This window comes from Cervus canadensis, chromosome 10, assembly GCF_019320065.1.
Source record: "Cervus canadensis isolate Bull #8, Minnesota chromosome 10, ASM1932006v1, whole genome shotgun sequence".
NCBI classification, from domain to species: domain Eukaryota; kingdom Metazoa; phylum Chordata; class Mammalia; order Artiodactyla; family Cervidae; genus Cervus; species Cervus canadensis.
Genome location: NC_057395.1, coordinates 62,141,702 through 62,159,840, shown reverse-complemented (window position 1 = coordinate 62,159,840; position 18,139 = coordinate 62,141,702). Strand labels below are relative to the sequence as shown.

At 48.7% G+C, this 18,139-nt stretch overlaps 1 protein-coding gene across 1 annotated transcript in view; it reads right to left on the bottom strand.

The window, feature by feature from the left end:
* Nucleotides 1-7,507: 7,507 nt before the first annotated feature.
* The window catches only part of CHMP4B (charged multivesicular body protein 4B), a 45,782-nt gene continuing 35,150 nt past the window's right edge, over nucleotides 7,508-18,139 (bottom strand). The window contains exons 2-5 of the mRNA XM_043479140.1: nucleotides 12,681-12,858; nucleotides 10,749-10,863; nucleotides 9,584-9,710; nucleotides 7,508-8,378 (exon numbers count right to left, since the gene is read on the bottom strand). Coding sequence (XP_043335075.1) covers nucleotides 8,314-8,378; nucleotides 9,584-9,710; nucleotides 10,749-10,863; nucleotides 12,681-12,858 — 485 coding nt within the window. The 3' untranslated portion in view covers nucleotides 7,508-8,313. The remainder of the gene's footprint in view (nucleotides 8,379-9,583; nucleotides 9,711-10,748; nucleotides 10,864-12,680; nucleotides 12,859-18,139) is intronic.

Genomic DNA, 18,139 nt, shown 5'->3' with positions numbered 1-18,139 from the left:
TACACCATGGAAATCATCAGACATTACAAGTCAGTCTTATTTTTTCAAAGACATTTATTCATCAGCATTTCCCAGAGTGTGTCCAAGGCCACACTTGGGTAGTGTGCTAAAAATATAGTTTCTGGGCGATGCCTGAGCCCCCTGAGGCTGGAGGGCTAGCGCAGGAAGGCTGGGGCCCACCACAGCACGTCCACATGCTTCATAGGAGGGAGGGCTAGAGAAAACCGGATTTGTGGAGTGGGAGAGTGGGGGCATCCTGCTTGGGGTCAAAAACTGAAGTTCTGGGCCTGGGACCCAACCCCACCCTCCCACGTGGAGGCTGAGCCCATAGGGGAGACAGCACCCACTAGGTTGCCCACTTTGCAGGACTCCTGGGGCGAAGACGGGACCATACAGAGCCCTCCTGGACTACGAAGGAGCAGCGCACACCAGCCTCCCTCTCCTCACTCGCCCGCCCCTGGCGTTCAGTAGATAATGACTATTATATTACGAATGTTGTGGCTATAATGGCCCCACCTCCTGGCTGGCTTCCCTCCCTTCTGTTACAGCCTCACCGCTCATCTCTACTCTGGCAGGAGCCAGGACCTCCACACAGACGTCAATCTCATCCCGCCCCAAACCCCCTGTCCCCGCCCCCGCGTCTGTCTCATCAGACCCCAGAAAGCAGGCAAGTGGGGATGGCTGGGGGTGGGGGTGGGGGCTGGGGATTCTAAGCGCATTCCTATCCCATCTTCCCCACCCCGCCTCCTCTCGCCCTTCCCTCCTGGAGCGCAGACCCTCCTGAAGAGCCCACCCACCCCACCACCCCCCAGCCCCGAGGTTCCAGCGCAGCGCGGGGCCTCACTTCCGGGGAAATGGCGCCACCTGCAGGCACCCGGGCGCGCTGCGGCGTCGGCTCCTCACACCCGGGGCCTGGGCTCCCGCCCTGGTCCACAGCGTCACCCCGCCTGCTGAATGGAGCGGTGGACCGAGTTTCCCATCAAGTGTCCGGTGGAACCTACACACGTTGATGAGAAGCTTGGAAAACGCCCCCTGGGGATTCTCCGTCGACATTTGCCCTGAAGTCCGACTTGAGTTAACCCTTCAGTTCCCGAACATGAATGCTGAGGCCATGGGAAAGTCATTCTTTCTAGGCCTCAGTTTCCTTATCTACAGCATGGGGGTGAAGGTTAGAAGAGATTATGTCAAAGGCTTGGTGAAATTCTCAAACTTTTCATGAAAAGAGAATCATTTGGAGGCTTGTTTAAAATGCAAAATCCAGAACTCCAAGAAATTCTGATCCACGCAGGAGCCTGCATGTTCAGTCAGAATCAGAGATTTTGATGCAGATGTTCTGCCTACCCCAGCGTGGGAAACATTGCCCAAGGAATGAGCCTCCAGGGAGCTGGAAAAGCGGGCGGCAGCCTTCCAGAGCACACCTTGGAGGTGTCTGTACAGAGGCAGTGGAAGCCATGTGTGTGTGCTCAGCTGCTTCAGCCGTGTCTGACTCTGCGACCCCGTGGACTGTATGTAGCCACCCAGGCTCCTCTGTCCATGGAATTTTCTGGGCAAGAATACTGGAGTGGGTTGCCATTTCCCCCTCTAGGGCATCTTCCCAACCCAGGGATCGAACCCATGTCTTCTGCATCTCCCACTTTGCAGGCAAATTCTTTACCGCTCAGTCACCCGGGAAGCCAAATGGAAGCCATGGGAGCTATTAGTGGAAGAGTGACAGCTTTTTAGAATGGTCACACTGGCTCTGGCTACTATGAGGAGAGGGTTAGTAAGGGTCCATCATGGTGGTGGCATTGACCTCAGAGAGGTAACTGCTGAAGTTGCCCAGATGAGATTCAGTGGTGTCCTGGACCAAGTGGAGGGGAGGAAAGGGGGACAGATTTCAGAGGTAAATCTTTTGCCTCCTTTCGAACACAAGAAGAATAGATTAGAATTGCTGATTATATTCTTATCCCAGCGTTTTAAAACTTCAAGGGGTTGTGTATGTATTATGTACACAATATACCACTCTGTGTGAGTGTGTATATATAGATATACAGATGGTAGAGATACAGATTCAGATATAGATGTGGCATGGATTCAAAAAAATTTCTCTGGATGGTATATCAGAGACCGGATGAGTTAATTCAATACCTGGCACATACTAAGCATTCTGTGTCAGCTCTCATGGCAGATTGTGCCTCCCGAATATGGCCCAAATGATATCTCCTGTCCCCCATGTTCTTTTGTCTTTTCTTCTAAAAAAAATTTTATTGGAGTACAGTTGATTTGCAATGTTGTGTTAGTTTCAGGTGTATGGCAAAGTGACTCAGTTATACATACACATATATTCACTCTATTTTAGATTCTTTTCCCATATTGAGTAGAGTTCCCTGTGCTATACAGTAGGTCCTTATTTGTTATCTATTTTATATAGTAATGTGCATATGTCTACTTTATGTCTGAGTGAGTGAGTGTTAGTCGATCAGTCATATCCAACTCTTTGAGACCCCATGGACTGTAGCCCGCCAAGCTCCTCTGTCCATAGGATTTTCCAAGCAAGATTACTAGAGTGGATTGCCATGTCCTCCTCCAGGGGCTATTCCTGACCCAGGGATCAAACTTGTGTCTCCTGTGTCTCCTGCCTTGCGGGTGGGTTCTTCACCTCCTTAGCCAACGGTGAAGCTCACTATATGTCTATAGTAGTATGTATATGTCAGTCCCAATCTCCCAACTTATCCTTCCCCACATCCCATGCTCTTTTAGAACTAACCCTGCCCTCATCAGGAGGTGGAGTCTAATTCCCCTCCCCTTGAACCTGGATGAATCTGCAGCTCATATAACCAGTAAAACACAGCACTGTGACTTTGCATGACTTCGCATGTCTTCCAAGGCTAGGTCATAAAGGTGATAGATACACCATCAACACTGTTGGCTGGGACCATCAATTTTAGAGCCCTGACTTTGGACAACACCAAGGCCTGCATGCTGTGAGGAGGCTCGAGCCACATGGAGAAGCCATGTGTTCCTGCTGAGTCCCCAGGGGAGGTCCCAGCCCGCAACCAGCACCCACAGCCACATATACCACGCAACTGAAGACGTCTCCGTATGTTCCAACCGATGATGTCACCAGCCTTCCGGGGCTTGGCAGGGGAGGCCTTAATTATCATGGAACAGAGATAAGTCATACCCTCTGGGTCCTTTCTGAGTTTCTGAACACAGAATCTGTGAGCATAAGGAAATAGTTGCATTTCACAACTAAGTTTCAGGGTGGGTTATTGTGGAGCAATAGGTAAGCGGAACTGCTATTGTGTATACCATAGGGTCTTTGTTCACACTTCCTTCGAGGGGACCAAGTGCCCCCCATGTAGCTGCCCAAGCAGAGGAGGGAGAGAAGGAAACAGAGGTAGTACCAGTGAGATGGTCTGGGGGGAAGGGGAAACCAGCCCCAAAGGAGTCCTGTCTTCAAAGCTCCTGTGGGCACCTACTTTGTAGCTTGGGGAACTCTACGCAGTGCTCTGTGGTGACCTTTGCGGGAAGGAAATCCATCCAAAACAGAGGGGATATGTGTATTCATACAGCTGATTCACTTTGCTGGACAGTAGAAGCTAACATAACATTGTAAAACAACTATACTCCAATAAAAATTAATTTTAAAAAAGCCCCTTGGGGAAAGAGTGAGGAGCCCAACTCCATCCACAGTTTGGATGACTCTGACCCACAGCTCCATTCCAGGTCAGCTGGATGATTCCAGATCCTGTTGCCTGTGGCCTTTCTACTTTCAGCAGGAAGATTTCCAAGAGAGTTGGCCTCCTCTTTGGGCCTCAGCACTTGGTCACACTCAGAGTTGGCACCTTCTACGGGAGACAGGAGTCTCTGAATCTAGCCCTCCCCCACCACCACAGCAGGGAAGGGCTTGGGGCTGGATTATTGTGGCTCTGCTGCTCACCAGCTCAGTGACCTGGGCCCCCAGTCACTTTATCCCTCTGAACCTGTTTTCTCAACTGTAAAACAGGGCAGTGAGTGGTCCATCCCTGAAACAGTTCTTTTGTGGATTAAATGAGATGAGATGAAGCAAATTAAGTGCCTGGTCTTAGTAAATGCTCCCTTAATGTCTGTCATTCTTTTGAGACTGTTGTTCTTGTTGAAAACCAAAAAGTCCAAAAGCGTACACACCTCTGTTTTCTCCTGCTGCAGCCTATATTGCCCTGTGGGAATTTGGGCCCGGGTTAGCCAGAGCCTCACAGAAATCTAGCCTGGGATTGGTGCAGAGCCTGGGCTGCAGGACCCAAAGGTTTGTGCGTCTCTCCCAGCTCCACCTGCTTCCTCTGCTTACTGGGTAAGGTCAGAATGCAGCTTAGCAGGAAGAAAGGAAGCTCTTTCTGCAAGGTGGGTACCCAGGGCAGACAGGAAGAGATCTGGTTGGGGAGACAGGGACTCAAGCTCGGCCTGTACTTACTATGGGTCTTGAAGTACCTTGGCACCTCAGTTTCCTCACCTGTCATTCATTGAATTAATACTTATCAAAGGTCTATTGATTCTGTGTCATTGTCCCGCTCAGACCCAAAAGCAAGCCCAAGATGGCCTCCAGGCCTTTGCACATGCTGTTGAAAACTATCCTCCTAGTTCCATGTCTTTCACAACTTTTCCCTTGCTGAGTCCTTAGCACCCCTCAATCTTGGTTGAGAGACTGCTTCCTCCTACAAGCCCTCCTCGGTCAGGTGCCTCCTTTTTTAAAAATTCTGACCACACTCCAAGGCATACGGGACCTTACCTGACCAGGGACTGAACCTATGCCCCCTGCATTGGAAGGTGGTGTCTTAACCATTGGACCACCAAGGAAGTGCTGTCTCCTACTTAACTGGTTTAACTGGTTTCACTGCATTGATTACCCAGCCTGTGGTGGCAATGATGAGGAGGAGGAGGATGACGATGGCCTAATTTCCTGAGAGCTGGCACAAAGCTGCCCAAAATACAGATGTTGGATAAATGGCCTTCATAGGACAAGAAACTCATTGGCTGCTTCTGTCACTTATTAGCATGGAACCAGAAGCTTCTCTATGCCATAGTTTTCACCTCTAGCAAATGGGGCTCAAAATAACCTGTTCTTCCCACCTCTACCCACCTCACAGAGCTGCCAAAGCCCTGATGGGTGCTTTGCAGGCCTTGACCTCACAGCTGTGTGAGGCACCATTGTGCACTGAACGGTGTCCCCCAAACTAATGTCCATCTGGAACCTTACAATGTCACTTTGCTTGGAAATGGGGTCATTGCAGATGTAATTAAGGATCAAGATGAGATCACATTGAATTAGGGACCCTAACACATAATGACAGGTGTCTTTATAAGTGACAGAAAAGGACACACAGAGACAGGGAAGGAGGAGTGAAGATGGAGGCAGAGACTGAAGTCATGGAGCTACAAGCCAAGGAATGCTAGGAGCTCCCTGAAGATAGAAGAGGCAAGGAAGGATCCTCCCTACTAGGCCTCTGAAGTGTGGCCCTGCTGATACCTTGATTTTGTACTTATGACCTCTTGAACTGTAAGAGAGTAAGTTTCTATAGTCTTAAGGCACCTGTGCACTCAATAAATATTTGTTGAGTAAGTTTTGAATGGTTAAGTCAATGTCTTTACTGTTTGTACCAGTTGAAATCTTCTGTAGCTTATAGCCAAGGAATCCTGACATGGTCACTTCTCTCTCCATCCTGAGAACCTCCAGAGAGCAGGAAAAGGACTGGGATGCTGGTTTACTGAACACAGCATCCCACAGGCCTGGGACAAAGCCCACATCAAGTAGGAATAAGCAGCTGTTTCTCACAGGGGCCTCAGACACTGCCCAGGAATTAGCTTCAGGCCTGCTAGAGCTGGATGCTTGGGTCCGCCAGCTCCCCTCTCCTACTCCCAGGGTGAGACGCCCCTGAAGTGGCTGATTAGAAACGTATAATGGCCACTGTGCATTTCCCACACCAAATGATGCCTGCAGAACACCAACTGTAGGCTGGGACAGGGGAATCTGGCAGCAAACACTGCCATAGATTCTTCTTAAGGTGGAAAGAACTTCTGAGAACACCACAGGCAACATCCACTCGAGCCATTAATCTTCATGCCGCCGTGGTGAAGTCCTGATTCTAAGTGTGGCAACATGGGTGGAGGAGCAGTGAAGGGTGAGGAGGAGGGCAGGAAGAGCTTCGCAGACGGGACATCTGAAATGATCTGGTCCGGCCTGGCTGTTTCACAGGCGGGAAAATGACATTCAGGGCAGGTGGGCAGCTTGCCACAGGGCACCCAGTGAGCAGTGGCATGTTTAATTGTGAACTCAGGTTGGGTTTTTTATGACTTTTTTTAAAATTAATTTTTAAATTGTAGTTGATTTACAGTGTTGCGTAAATTTCTGCTGTGCAGTAAAGTGATTCATTCACACACATATATACATTTTTTAATATTCTTTTCCATTATAGTTTATCCCAGGATACTGTGCTATCCAACATATCCTATATATATATATATATATACTGCATGTGCTATATACAGTATATGCTATGCAGATATCCCTGTGCTACACGTAGGACCTTGTTTATCAGGTTGGTTTTAATCTCAAAAGGTGTAGAGATGGGCACTGGAAGGGGATCCTCTTGATTCTGCCAATTTGCATGCAGAATAAAGGATTAATGTGCATAGATCAACTTTTTTGAAGGAGAGGGTCCACAGTGTTTATCAGATTCTTTTTTTTTTTTTTTTTTGACTGATTGATTTTTGGCTGGGCTGGGTCTTCACTGCTGCATGGGCTTTTCTCTAGTTGGGGCGAGCGGGGGGTTACTCTCTAGTTGCGGTGCGCAGACTCCTCACTGTGGTGGCTTCCCTCCTTGCGGAGCATGGGCTCTAGAGCACAGACTCAGTAGTTGTGGTGCACCGGCTTAGTTGCTCCACAGCACGTGGGATTTTCCCGGACCAAGGATCGAACCTGTGTTTCCTGCATTGGCAGGTGGATTCTTTACCACTGAGCCATCAGGAAAGCCCTGCATCAGATTCTTAAGGCAGTGTAAGGCTAAAGAAAACCAGAAACGGTGGAAGAGGCCGGGTCAAGATCACAGGGCAAGTCACAGCAGACCTGAGACTAGCATTTGTGTCCTCAATTTTTGGTCACTGCCCTACACCTTCCACCACACAGGAAAGGCTATTTTCTTCAATACACAGATGGGCCTGGTCCGTGGGCACACCAATGCTTCCAACAAGTGAAGGGTCTGTGGTCCTGCGGGCACTGCCCATGGACGCTGACAGAGAACTAGAGAAGATCCTGGAGCCCCATAAGCACCAACTCACTCCTGAAATGTGCCCAGGGGGTCCCCAGACAAGGTGAGGGCTTCTGGAACCTAAACATGTCTCCAGTAAGACACACTCTGCTCTTGGTTCAAATTGTTGATACACATCATGCTTGGGTCTTCAATGCTTCCAGACTCCCCGGGACACCACACTGGCCTGGAAAGGGTCACCTCCCAAAACCAATGATTGATTGATTAAACACAACGGCAAAGTATGAAAATTAATCGAGATATTTAATAGACAGTGCAAACCATAATTTCATCTGAATATAAATGTATGCACATGTTTCCAATGGGTTATCTATCAGTTATCACAAACAGCAACAAGGACCTTAGAGCTATGTTAGAAAAATGTATAGCTGGAATTTAACTCAAACAATCTCACACACTCTCAAGAGAACACCATCCATTTCAAATCAGTGTCACAAACTCCAGAAAGACCAGGGGAGTGGGAGTGAGGAGTGGGCCAGAGTGGGAAACACAGGGGCCAGTACACAGGTGATGGACAGAAATACAGCTCTCGAGGAAACCAAAATAGATGCATTATTACAGCTAAGGACAAGGAAAAGCCTATGGCTTTTAAAAAACGACTCTTCTGCCAGTACCATACACGTCTTACAAAGAGATGTGCGACAAGTCAGCTGACTTAAAAGGACAGAGGCTACATTTTCAGGTCATTTTGACTGCAAACGGTCGACCCTTGCCATTGAGGTTCAGCAGTGGAGTTAGCGTAGTCCAGAAGCTCAATGTTGGATTTGCAAATACAGTTTATTTTACAGAAATTGAACATTATAAACAGCAGGCACCTCCCACCCCCCACCCCCTCCCCCACCCCCACCTGTCCCGCTGGGTGCAGACCATGCTATGCGGAGTGAGCAGTGATGCGGCCCTACTGCTTTGGAGGGAGATTCGAGAGCGATGGAACCTGCCTGCACCACGTCCGGCCTGCCCCGCACACACACGCGCCTGCCCGCCGCGCAGGCCACCAGAGTCTGTCTGGGCCCAGCCCGCACTGGACCGGTTAAATGGTTCCAGCCCAGGTCTCCAATTCCTTCATGTCGTCGTCTTCCTCTTCCTTCTTCTTGGCTGTGTGAAGACAGAAAAGGCTGCTTAGGAAGGCTGGCCGCTGTGTTCTCCACGCGTTCTGGCCGGATGCCAGGGCTGCGCTACCCTGTGGCTACAAAACAGCCCTGCCCGTGCAGCCCGCCACGTCTCCAGGCTATCAGCAGACTGCCTCTCTGTGCCTAAAAGCTGCAACGCAGAGCTCTAGATAACCAGGCACAGCTTCCCCAACATCTCCCCTCCCCGACACCAGAGCCAGACAAGACGGGGAGGATTCAACACCAAGAGTCCAATAGGATCCACGTGTGGCCTCCGGCCAGAGCATCCAATGTGGGGGAGAGAGGGGAGAATCCAGAAGAGCTCTAATCTAAGCCACTCCCCTCCACCTCAAGGGCCTAAGCCACCTCTGTACACCACAAGCAGTTGGCCGGACAGCTTTCAGACCCCCTTCAGCTTTCAGGCCTGCATCCCACCCTGGGCAGCCAACTTGACCAGAAGGGCCACTTCCCCTTGACCTGTGGGAGGATGAGAAGACACAGCCTGGTCACACCCTGCTCCCTGGGTTTTCTCTCTGTGCCAAATCAAGCTGCTTCACCTCTTCTAGAAGTTCTGGGTGGAATACTTCTATCCAAAGGTGAAATAACGGGGGAGAGGGGACTCAAAGAAAGAAATGAAGGTTTTATAGAACGAGGTCTCTAAAAAACCCAAAGCTGTTTCCTTCCTGTGGGGCTACCTATGAGCCCCAGCTGAGCGCTACACAAGATAACAAAGGGGAGCAAGAGCTGTCCTGGACGTAAACTCCCACCTTGTTTGGTGGACACAGGGAAAGCAGTTCTAGAACAGTGGTTCTCAACTGGAGGAGATTTCTCCCCTCCCCCTTGGCCCCCGGACATCTTGCAAAATCCGGCGACACGGCTGGTTGTCCAAACCTGGGGAGGGGGATGCCACTGGCATCTAGAGGGCAGAGGCCACGGGTGCGGCTCACCATCCACAGGGCGCAGCACAGGCCCCGCCCAGTCCGCACGAAAAGAACGGTTCGGCCATGTCAACAGTGCCAAGGTTAGGAGACGAGGGAAGAGCGGCTGACACTGTCATCAGGGCTGTCACAACGGATGCTGCTTGGTTCTCAACTCTGGGCAACTCAGGGCCCAAACCGAAGCCAACCGGCCACAAGGTCACCTACCCCATGGGCTGTGGGTGTGTCATGACTGTGGATAAGAAGTACTCACCGGGTTTTGATGGTAGGGATATAGAGGGAACACTTGGTAGAGGGACTGTTTCCGGTCCACTGATTTCCAGCAAATTCTTGTCTAGTTCCTCCTGTTCTAGTTCTTCTAATTCTGCCATGAGCTCATCCTGGGAAAAGCAAACACAAAAATGAGAGCGAGACCCTGGGGAACCCCAGCCCCTACTGTGGTGCCTCTTACCCAACAGCTTAGGGGACACACATCCCTTCTGAGAAGGTCAGGGCAGATGGACTCCAAGTGCACACTCTGTGACTCATCCTAAACACACTTCTACTGGTGAACGGAGCACACCATCGAGCAATTGCTGATGTCTACGTGGGGTCCCTGCACCAGGCTGGGAGCATCTTGAGAAAAGGGATCGTATATTTTCATTTCTATCTCTATCTCAGAACTGGGTACACTGAGTGAATGTTCAGGAATGTCTGCTGAATTGAAACGAACTTGACTAACCCACTGAACTGCAGTCTGAAAACATGAAGGCTCTGGTGCTGGGAGCCAAGGCTAAGAGCTACAGGCTGCTTTCTCAGCTATACGGCGGCAGTCAGCACAAAGGATTAGGTTTGGCGGAGAGGCCCTGACCTTCAGTGGACTCAAATCTAAGGCAGAATGAGGTACAGAGCCTGTAACTGTATTTTAAAAACCTAAGAGCTTCAAGGTTCCAATTGCTACGGCAGAAATTGGTAGGTGGCCAAGGTCCAGATGAATCCTTCAGGGATCAGATACAAACATTCCTTCCCTGGTTTCACCTTTGTCTCCCAGCAGAGCTGGGAGGGCTGTCTGAGGGGAACCCTGTAAATTCCTCAGGGCATGGTGACCTCGGCTGCCCCTGCTCTGAGCCCAGCGGCCCACCATGGAAGGGTGCAGGGTCACTGCTTGCTGAAACCAGTATTGACCTGAAGTCTGCTGAGATGTCCCGACAAAAGTCCCTTTACTCTACCTTAGCTCCCCCAAACACTGAAAGCATCCCTCAAAACCCAGAATTCGGGAGAGTTCATGCCACACCTTATGTCTACATTCAGGTCTCTGGAGGGAGGAGACCTGGTGATTTCCAGACCATATACTCCCTGCCAGTGAGGCCTCAACTGCACATCAGAGGCAGCCCAGGCATCATCTGAGAAGCTGGTATGATCAGCACGAAATCACTCACCTCGTCAAACTCTTCTCCAAACCCTACAGGTTTTGAAATAGCTGTTGAAATCTCTTCTGCAAGTTCCTGCTGGTCAGCAATGTCCTGCATTAACTCATCAACTTTATCGATGTCCCTTTAAATGAAACGAGCATTGTGTTAGTCTATGTACAGAGGGTCTGTGAGGCAGAAACAAGGATCTGCTGCCCAGTCTCAGCCCCACAATCACTCCCTCTGAGGAATTCCTTTTTTTTTTTTTTTTGGCTGTGCTGAGTGGCATGTGGAATCTTAGTTCCCCGAGCAGGTATCGAACCCAGGCTCCCTGCAGTGGAAGCACGGAGTCTTAACCATTGGACCACCAGGAAAGTCTCGTGGAATTCCTTTTTTGTCTTTGTCTTCTTCCCCCTCTTTTAAACTAGAGAATGACAGAATCAAGAGGACAAAAGCATCCTTAGATGTCACCCAGTCTAACACTCTGAGGAAATAAAGCTGGCAAAGTTAGATGCCATCGTGAGAGTCTCTCATGCAAGCTGGTAAACTCATTAGATGAGACTGTGGGACTTGGGAACTCCTGAATCAATAGCTCTTCAAGTTCAAGGGTAACTCTGCACAGTGATAGGTAAAATCACAAATCCTACAACAGAACCACACAACGTGACCAGCGCTTCCCATCTACACAAATCCCCTGTGGCTCCTCTACAAGGCCCCAAAGGAAAAGCAAACAATGCAGATTATTTCCTATGCACTGTCACTAATGTCAACAAACTTACAGTCAATCAATATCATATATACACGTGTATTTCCAAGCACAGAATTCACTAAGAGGTGCTGTGCTGTGGGGAACACGGACATGAAGGGGACACGCACCTCACTCAGGAAGCTCAGTCTGACGAACATCCCCTCAGACAGTAGCTCAGTTACCTGAAGGCTACTTTTCCTGTAATCCCACACTTCTAGGGCAGGGATCAGCAAGCTTTTCCCGTAAAGGGCCAAATAGTAACAAATGTTTTAGAATCTCTGGGCCACACGATCTCTGTTGCAAAAATTCAAGCCTGCTGTGTGCCACAAAAGCAGCCACAGACGGTGTGTATTAAGGGACACAACTGTGTTTCAATAAAATTTTATTTACAGAAATTGGCAGCAGGGGACTTGCCTGGGGCCCACAGGCCAGATTCTGCCAACCTCTGTTTTAGAGCATGGCAGAGGACCCAAAAGGAAGCAAAAAGGCTCCCAGCACCCGCAAATATATGATGCCAAGTTAGAGCACTAAAACAAATGCAGAATTCTGTTCTATTTGGGAGAAGTCCTCATTTGGGGCTTAATGTTAACCTGGCCTTTAATTACAAATGTAACAGCTCAGTTATCTGGTGTCTTAGGCCACAGAATATGAGAAGTAGCCACATAAAGGAAGGAATGCAGAGGTCAAGAACACGTGTCAATACGAGAGCCAAAACTCAAGAGTGACAGGAAGGGAAAATCCCACCAAAAACAGACCCAGGAAGAGAAAGAGCTAAAGCCCTCAAATGTACCACACCTTTCAGGGCCCCTGACAGCTTCAGGAGAAAGTCACGGGAACTGATTCTAATCCCAGTTCTATCCAAGTTCCCCCATAACCCAGGGCAAGTCACCTCCCCTCTCTGGGACAAACTTCCCCACCTGGATGATCAGAGGCCCGGGTAAGAGAATCTTCTAAGAAGACAAAGCTTTCCAGTTTAAAACTCTACATTCATTCCAATAACCCTGAATGACTCAGAAAACAGTTTCATTCCAGGAGATCTGCTTCTGGGGGTAGTGGGGCACATAATCCATTTCATAAAAGCTCCAGAAAAGATGCAAATCAGAACAAACTTGGGTGCTTGAATGGATAAGTCAAGGGGCCTAGGACTGAGGCCTTGCACGGCCAGCACTGCCCTTCCGCGTGCGCGCCCCCCTCCACCAGCGGGTGCCACGTACATGTTGTCGTGGGCAGCCTTCATGGCCTTGGCGGCATAGCCCATGTTCTTGAGCACCTCGGTGTTGGTGTTGGCATTCTCCAGGGCCTCTCGCTGGAACTCGATTGTTGACAGCGTGCCGTCGATCTGCGCCAGCTGCTTTTCATACCTCTTCTTGCGCTTCAGGGCCTGAAGTGCCGCTGCATGGGGGGGGAGAAAACAGGGTTTCAGAGAGCCCGGACACAGGGCAGCATCCTAGAGTTCACTGAGTTGTCTTCCTAATTGGGATGGATGCACTTCAGTTTCTGCTTTCACTACAAGAGAGGGCTGATACTCTCTTCTCCACAAACAGCATATTCAATACTCAGAGAAAACTATACAAAATTCACATTCTTTCAAAATGCAGCCAGGCACTAAGCCCAAGTTCACACTCTCTGGGAACCACACGCATAAATCAAAGCATGGTCGGCACCCCAAACAAGAGAGTGCTTTGAAGTCAGACTGCCTTAGGTTGAAACCCCAGCTCTCAGCCTCAATGAGCTGCTGAGCCTCCCTGAGAGGCTGATGTGAATGAGATAACATATAAGCAAACACTTAGCACAACATTTAACACAGTGGACACCCCCAAAACCCCTCTAATTATTATAAAGCGGCTTTAAAGTATCATTCTATGTCAACTAAATTACAAAATAATAAATAATGACTATAGCAAATACTGGATCATTTGGCGTTAAAATGCTATCTCACACACAGTCCACAACTGTAAATTGTTATAGTGCTTCTGAAAAGTAACATGGCAACACATAGCAACAGCCATAATGTTGTTCCAGCCCTCTGACCCAGTAATTTCCTTCTGGAAATGTATTCAACAAGAGCAAGGCCCTTGTGATTCAAGCAAAGGCTCCATGCCTGAAGATGGTAGCTACAGCATTCTTTATCATAGAAAGGACTGAGCAACTGAAATAAAGACAGAATTCCCTGTCAGGGCCTCATCTAGAGTCTGACCACTGGGTCAAATCAATGCCATCACCTCTCTTGGCCTCCCAGTGTGTTAAGGCTGTAGCAATCACCTTGTTTTAAGATCCAGTCAGGGCGAGCACTTTGATCAAGGTGAACTGGTAGCAAAGCAAAGACCAAACCACACCTCCCTACTCAAAGCCCAGGTTTTCCTCTCCTTACTATTTTAGCTTCCCTCTTTACACTGAAAAGTATCTTAGGTGAGCAAAAAGCTCAGGAAGGCTCTGCGCAGACTCAAGCAGAAGGAATGGTGGGGCCAGGGAAGCTGCCTGGCACCTGCCCTGGCCTGGACAGCACTAGCCTCACACATATATGCAGACACACACACACCCGTGCACTTGTGCCCACTGTGTCCCCGAGCTCTGCACCAGAGCCACCCCCTGCAGGCTGTTGGCCATGGCCAATCACCTCCCCAACAGGGCTGTGGTTTCTCCACATGTCATCTGAATTGGTCCCGTACTCCTTCCACTCAAGTGCCCTATGAGCCTAGGACTGCCCCCTGAAAACCATCTGCCAAGGGAAAAGGGCCTTGGCTTACATGTAAGCAATCCTTAAGTCCACAATTCCTCCAAAAGCAGCAGGCAAAACCACCAGGAAAATTCCTCCAGCCAAATGATAAAGCAGGCTAAAGAAACGCTGCAAAAAATCCGAACATGAAACATGCCTCATTAAAAGCTGAAAAGCCATTCCACTTGTTAGTTCTCTGATCCTGGTGTAAATGGTCAGACCGGCCTGTGACGTCAAGAAATTCAACCTGCAGTCACATCTAGGCGTCCCCAAGGCATCCCCTTTACTGAACACCTGCACCTTCTGCTAGTACTAAGCCATGCCTGCCAAGTAATTACCTCACAACAGCAACCCTTTAAAGTAGAAATGACCACTCTTTATCAGTAGAGGAAACAGGTTCAGAGAGGTAATTCAGGTTACCAGTGGTAGTCAGCAGAGAGTAGATTAAGCCAGGTATGGAACTCCACAGTCACGGGCTGCCATGCTGACTGCTATGCCCCTCACTGAACAAACCACGCAGGACCTCGCCACGGAGGCGCAGTCCAGGCTAGCAGGGAGTGTCAAGGGAACTGCAGCATCACAGAAGAGGGAACACAAACCCAATCATGTCATTCCTTTGCTTAAGAACCCTCAACCCTCCCTCTGCCCGCAGGACAAAGCCTCTGAGTGGTTTAACGAGGCTGGCAATGGATTTGGATTCTCGCCTTGAACCAAGTTCTGGAAGCCCCAGCCCCAAGTCCGGATCCCTTTGCCACTGACCATCGAGGCACAGGGACGATAGTCTGGAAGAGCCCTGTTGTACAAGTGGTCAGGGCCTGGCCTTGCTTCCTCCTGACTCCCTGGTGCTGAAACTGACTCAGACACCCCAATCAACAAGTGAGTCTCAAACCTTCTCAGGCCAACGCCCCACACGTGCCCCCTTCCCAGGCCCTCCTCAGCTGCCCTCACCACCCAGGCATAGCCCAGCCTAGAACCTGTTCATCAGCTGAGATTCAACAGGTGTTCTGAGCGCCTGCGGCGCAGTACCATCTGCCTCCTCGTTTAATTCTCCCGCCAAGTCCTGGGGCACAGATCAGACAGATCATAAAGGCGGAGCGGCTCAGCCGTCAGCCGGCTGGTATGAGAGGGGCAGGGGGCTCAACCACTGGCCTGTGTGAACCCCTGGGCCCCTGCTTCCCACACAGGCTCCGGACGATGGTAAGTGACACGGGGACAGTTCCTAAGAACAAACAGCGAGGTGACATCTGCCCTGCTTCTCGTGTCCTGAGTACAGTAGGAGCCGTGATTTTACAGTCAGCTGTGTTCTGACTTTTAAAACCAAATTTATTCTTTCCCTGTTAACATCACAGCATATTTAGAACTGCTTTAACTTTTTCTCTAATACATTTTCAATTGGCAGGGACTCCTTGTAAGCCAGTCTTCCATTTCTCTGATCTGCACCCCACTGCTAAAATCCCCCAGGCAATAAATTATCTGGAAGCAAATACGCAAACATATCAGGGGGTAAGCCAGAGACCCCCACGAATGAAATAATGTTTGTATTATGCATCTTTAAAAGCCATCATCCAGCACAATGCCTGGTACACAGTATGCTTAATTATATTAAACTGAATCTCCAATATCATCTATTTTAAGTTTTTCATATATTCTCCGCAGGGTTCCTCATGTGGGGTACACCCATATTTTATCTCCTGTGTACCTCTGATTCAACAGAGAAAAGATAATGCCTCATTGAAACAGTGGCTAAAACAGTCATCTGGCGGGATTCTTTCCCTGCATTTGTCCTGACCCGTGAAACAGGAACTTTGGCAAGTGCTTGCGCTTCCCCTCTGTCCTTGCCAAGAGGTGTGCCCTGAAAGGAGGAAAAGGTTCTGAGCTAGAAGCCTCTAGGGCTCCCCCCCAACCTGCAGGGTTCGCATGGTCTCTTCGCCTCTTTGCACAGAAATCTCCATAACGGTTCCTGGCAGAGACAGTCCATTTGTTTACCCCAATCTAACTCCTGTTCTATTTCTCAACTAGTTGAGAACCCTAAAAAGAAAGGGTATGTGATTAATTTTCCCCTCCATACACGGTTCACCAGTAGAGTAACCCTGAAATGAGACATGGGGCCAGCCTTTGGGCTGCAAGAATATGTGTAAACATAAATATTCACAGCACTTGACCCAGCCCTCCTTCACCATCTGCCCCATGTCTAAACGTGTGGCACACTGGTGAAGCATAAGTCAGGGCAGAACAAGTGAGTAACACGCCACTCTTGCTGCACACCGTTCCACTTCAAGTAAACATTCTCCATTCCAAGCTTATTGCTGACCACAAAAATGTGCTTCTATACAGCCAAAGCCTAAAGGGTCAGACTCAATGTTTTACATGTGCCTTGCCTTACTTCTCCAAATTCCTGAGTTAAAAAAAACAAGTACTGAGTTCTCATTACGAGGTTTTAAAAAATGTAATCATGTGAGGTGATGCATGTCAACTAAGTGTATTTTGATAATTATTTCACAATATACACATATATTAAATCATTAGGTTGTGCACCTAAAAAATAACATAATGTTATATGTCAATTATATCTCAATAAAACTGGGGTAAAATGGGAAAAAAGATAAAAACAAGTATGGGGAGTTAACAAGGTTAACATCCAAACCAAATATTCAAAGAAGAGGTGTCCAAATAAACCCCTTTTCTGCCAAAGAACCCCCACCCCGTGTCATTCATAAACACGATGCTTTAACGACTGAAATCTAACCCAGGCCAACAGAAGTTTAAAAAGCTGCTTTTAGCTGGAAAAAAATAGTCCTTGGAATCTCCATATTTAATTATGCCTTTGCTGGTTCCAAGAGAGTAATTACAGCAGCAATTACAGAATCTAATAACCAGCTTTATTGGCTCTGAAAGCTGAAGCAAAAACAACTCCAACCATGTTGAAATAAACATTGGTCTCCAGACAGTTGCTTCATTAGACACTCTAAAGACAGCTATTTGAAGAAAAAATACAGAAGAGATACCCAAAGAAGCAGAGATCAGTGGAAAAGACATTCACCCAGGACAAGAAACTCCTTCTGCAAGGTATCTGTTAGTGACTGGACAGAAACCATTTTCAAAGAACACATCAATCAGTTCAATACAACTACCAGGTGGGATGCTCCTTTCTCCTCGGCAAAGGTAGACATGACTTCTCTTTGAAGAGTTGCCAAGAAGGGAAAGTTTGCCTGCCCTGATCTGCAGGCATTCAGAATAGGGGCCTTTAGCCCAGGGTATCTCAACAGATGCTAAGATGTCATAACTGTATACTAATGACTGAGATTAGTACACTGAGATTCAGGTGCTGGGGAGAAGGAGGGTGCAGTGATATCCTCTCACTGAATGAATGGAGTCCTTTCAAAGACTCAAGATTCTACAACTGAATTCATGCAGCAGAAGGTCCAAGAGCTGGGAAAGGAGGAGAGGGCTGGTCCTTTCCCACTCTCATCATGAACTACATAGAAAACACAAACACAAAACACTTAGCCACACACGTAATGCTAAGTGAGAATTCTGAAGAACCCTCAGCAACTCGGTCATGGCAGGGCTACTGGTGGGCAGGGAGTTGGTGAAGCTGCAGAAGCCCTGCTTTGCCCACCTCCAGCAATTAGTCAGATGCCCACTCCCTGCTCTTTCTGCCCACAAGTAAAGCTCATATGTTCAAGGTACCCTCAGCCAAGAGAAGCACACCTGGTCCTCAAGCCACTAGTTGCTTTGCTGGGGTTGCCTGTCATCTGCCCTGTGTTTTTACGCAAGAAAAGACCCAAGTCAAAACTACAAGTTCACCAGTGTCAAAGAAACCATCCTCCTGGAGGGATGGTTATTTGTATGCATCCTTGCACCACATGGCACTGGATGTCCCACCAAATCCTGACCAAATAAAAGTTACAATCTTGGCATCAAAGGCTGAGGGGGCCTGAAGGACTCTCAGAGACC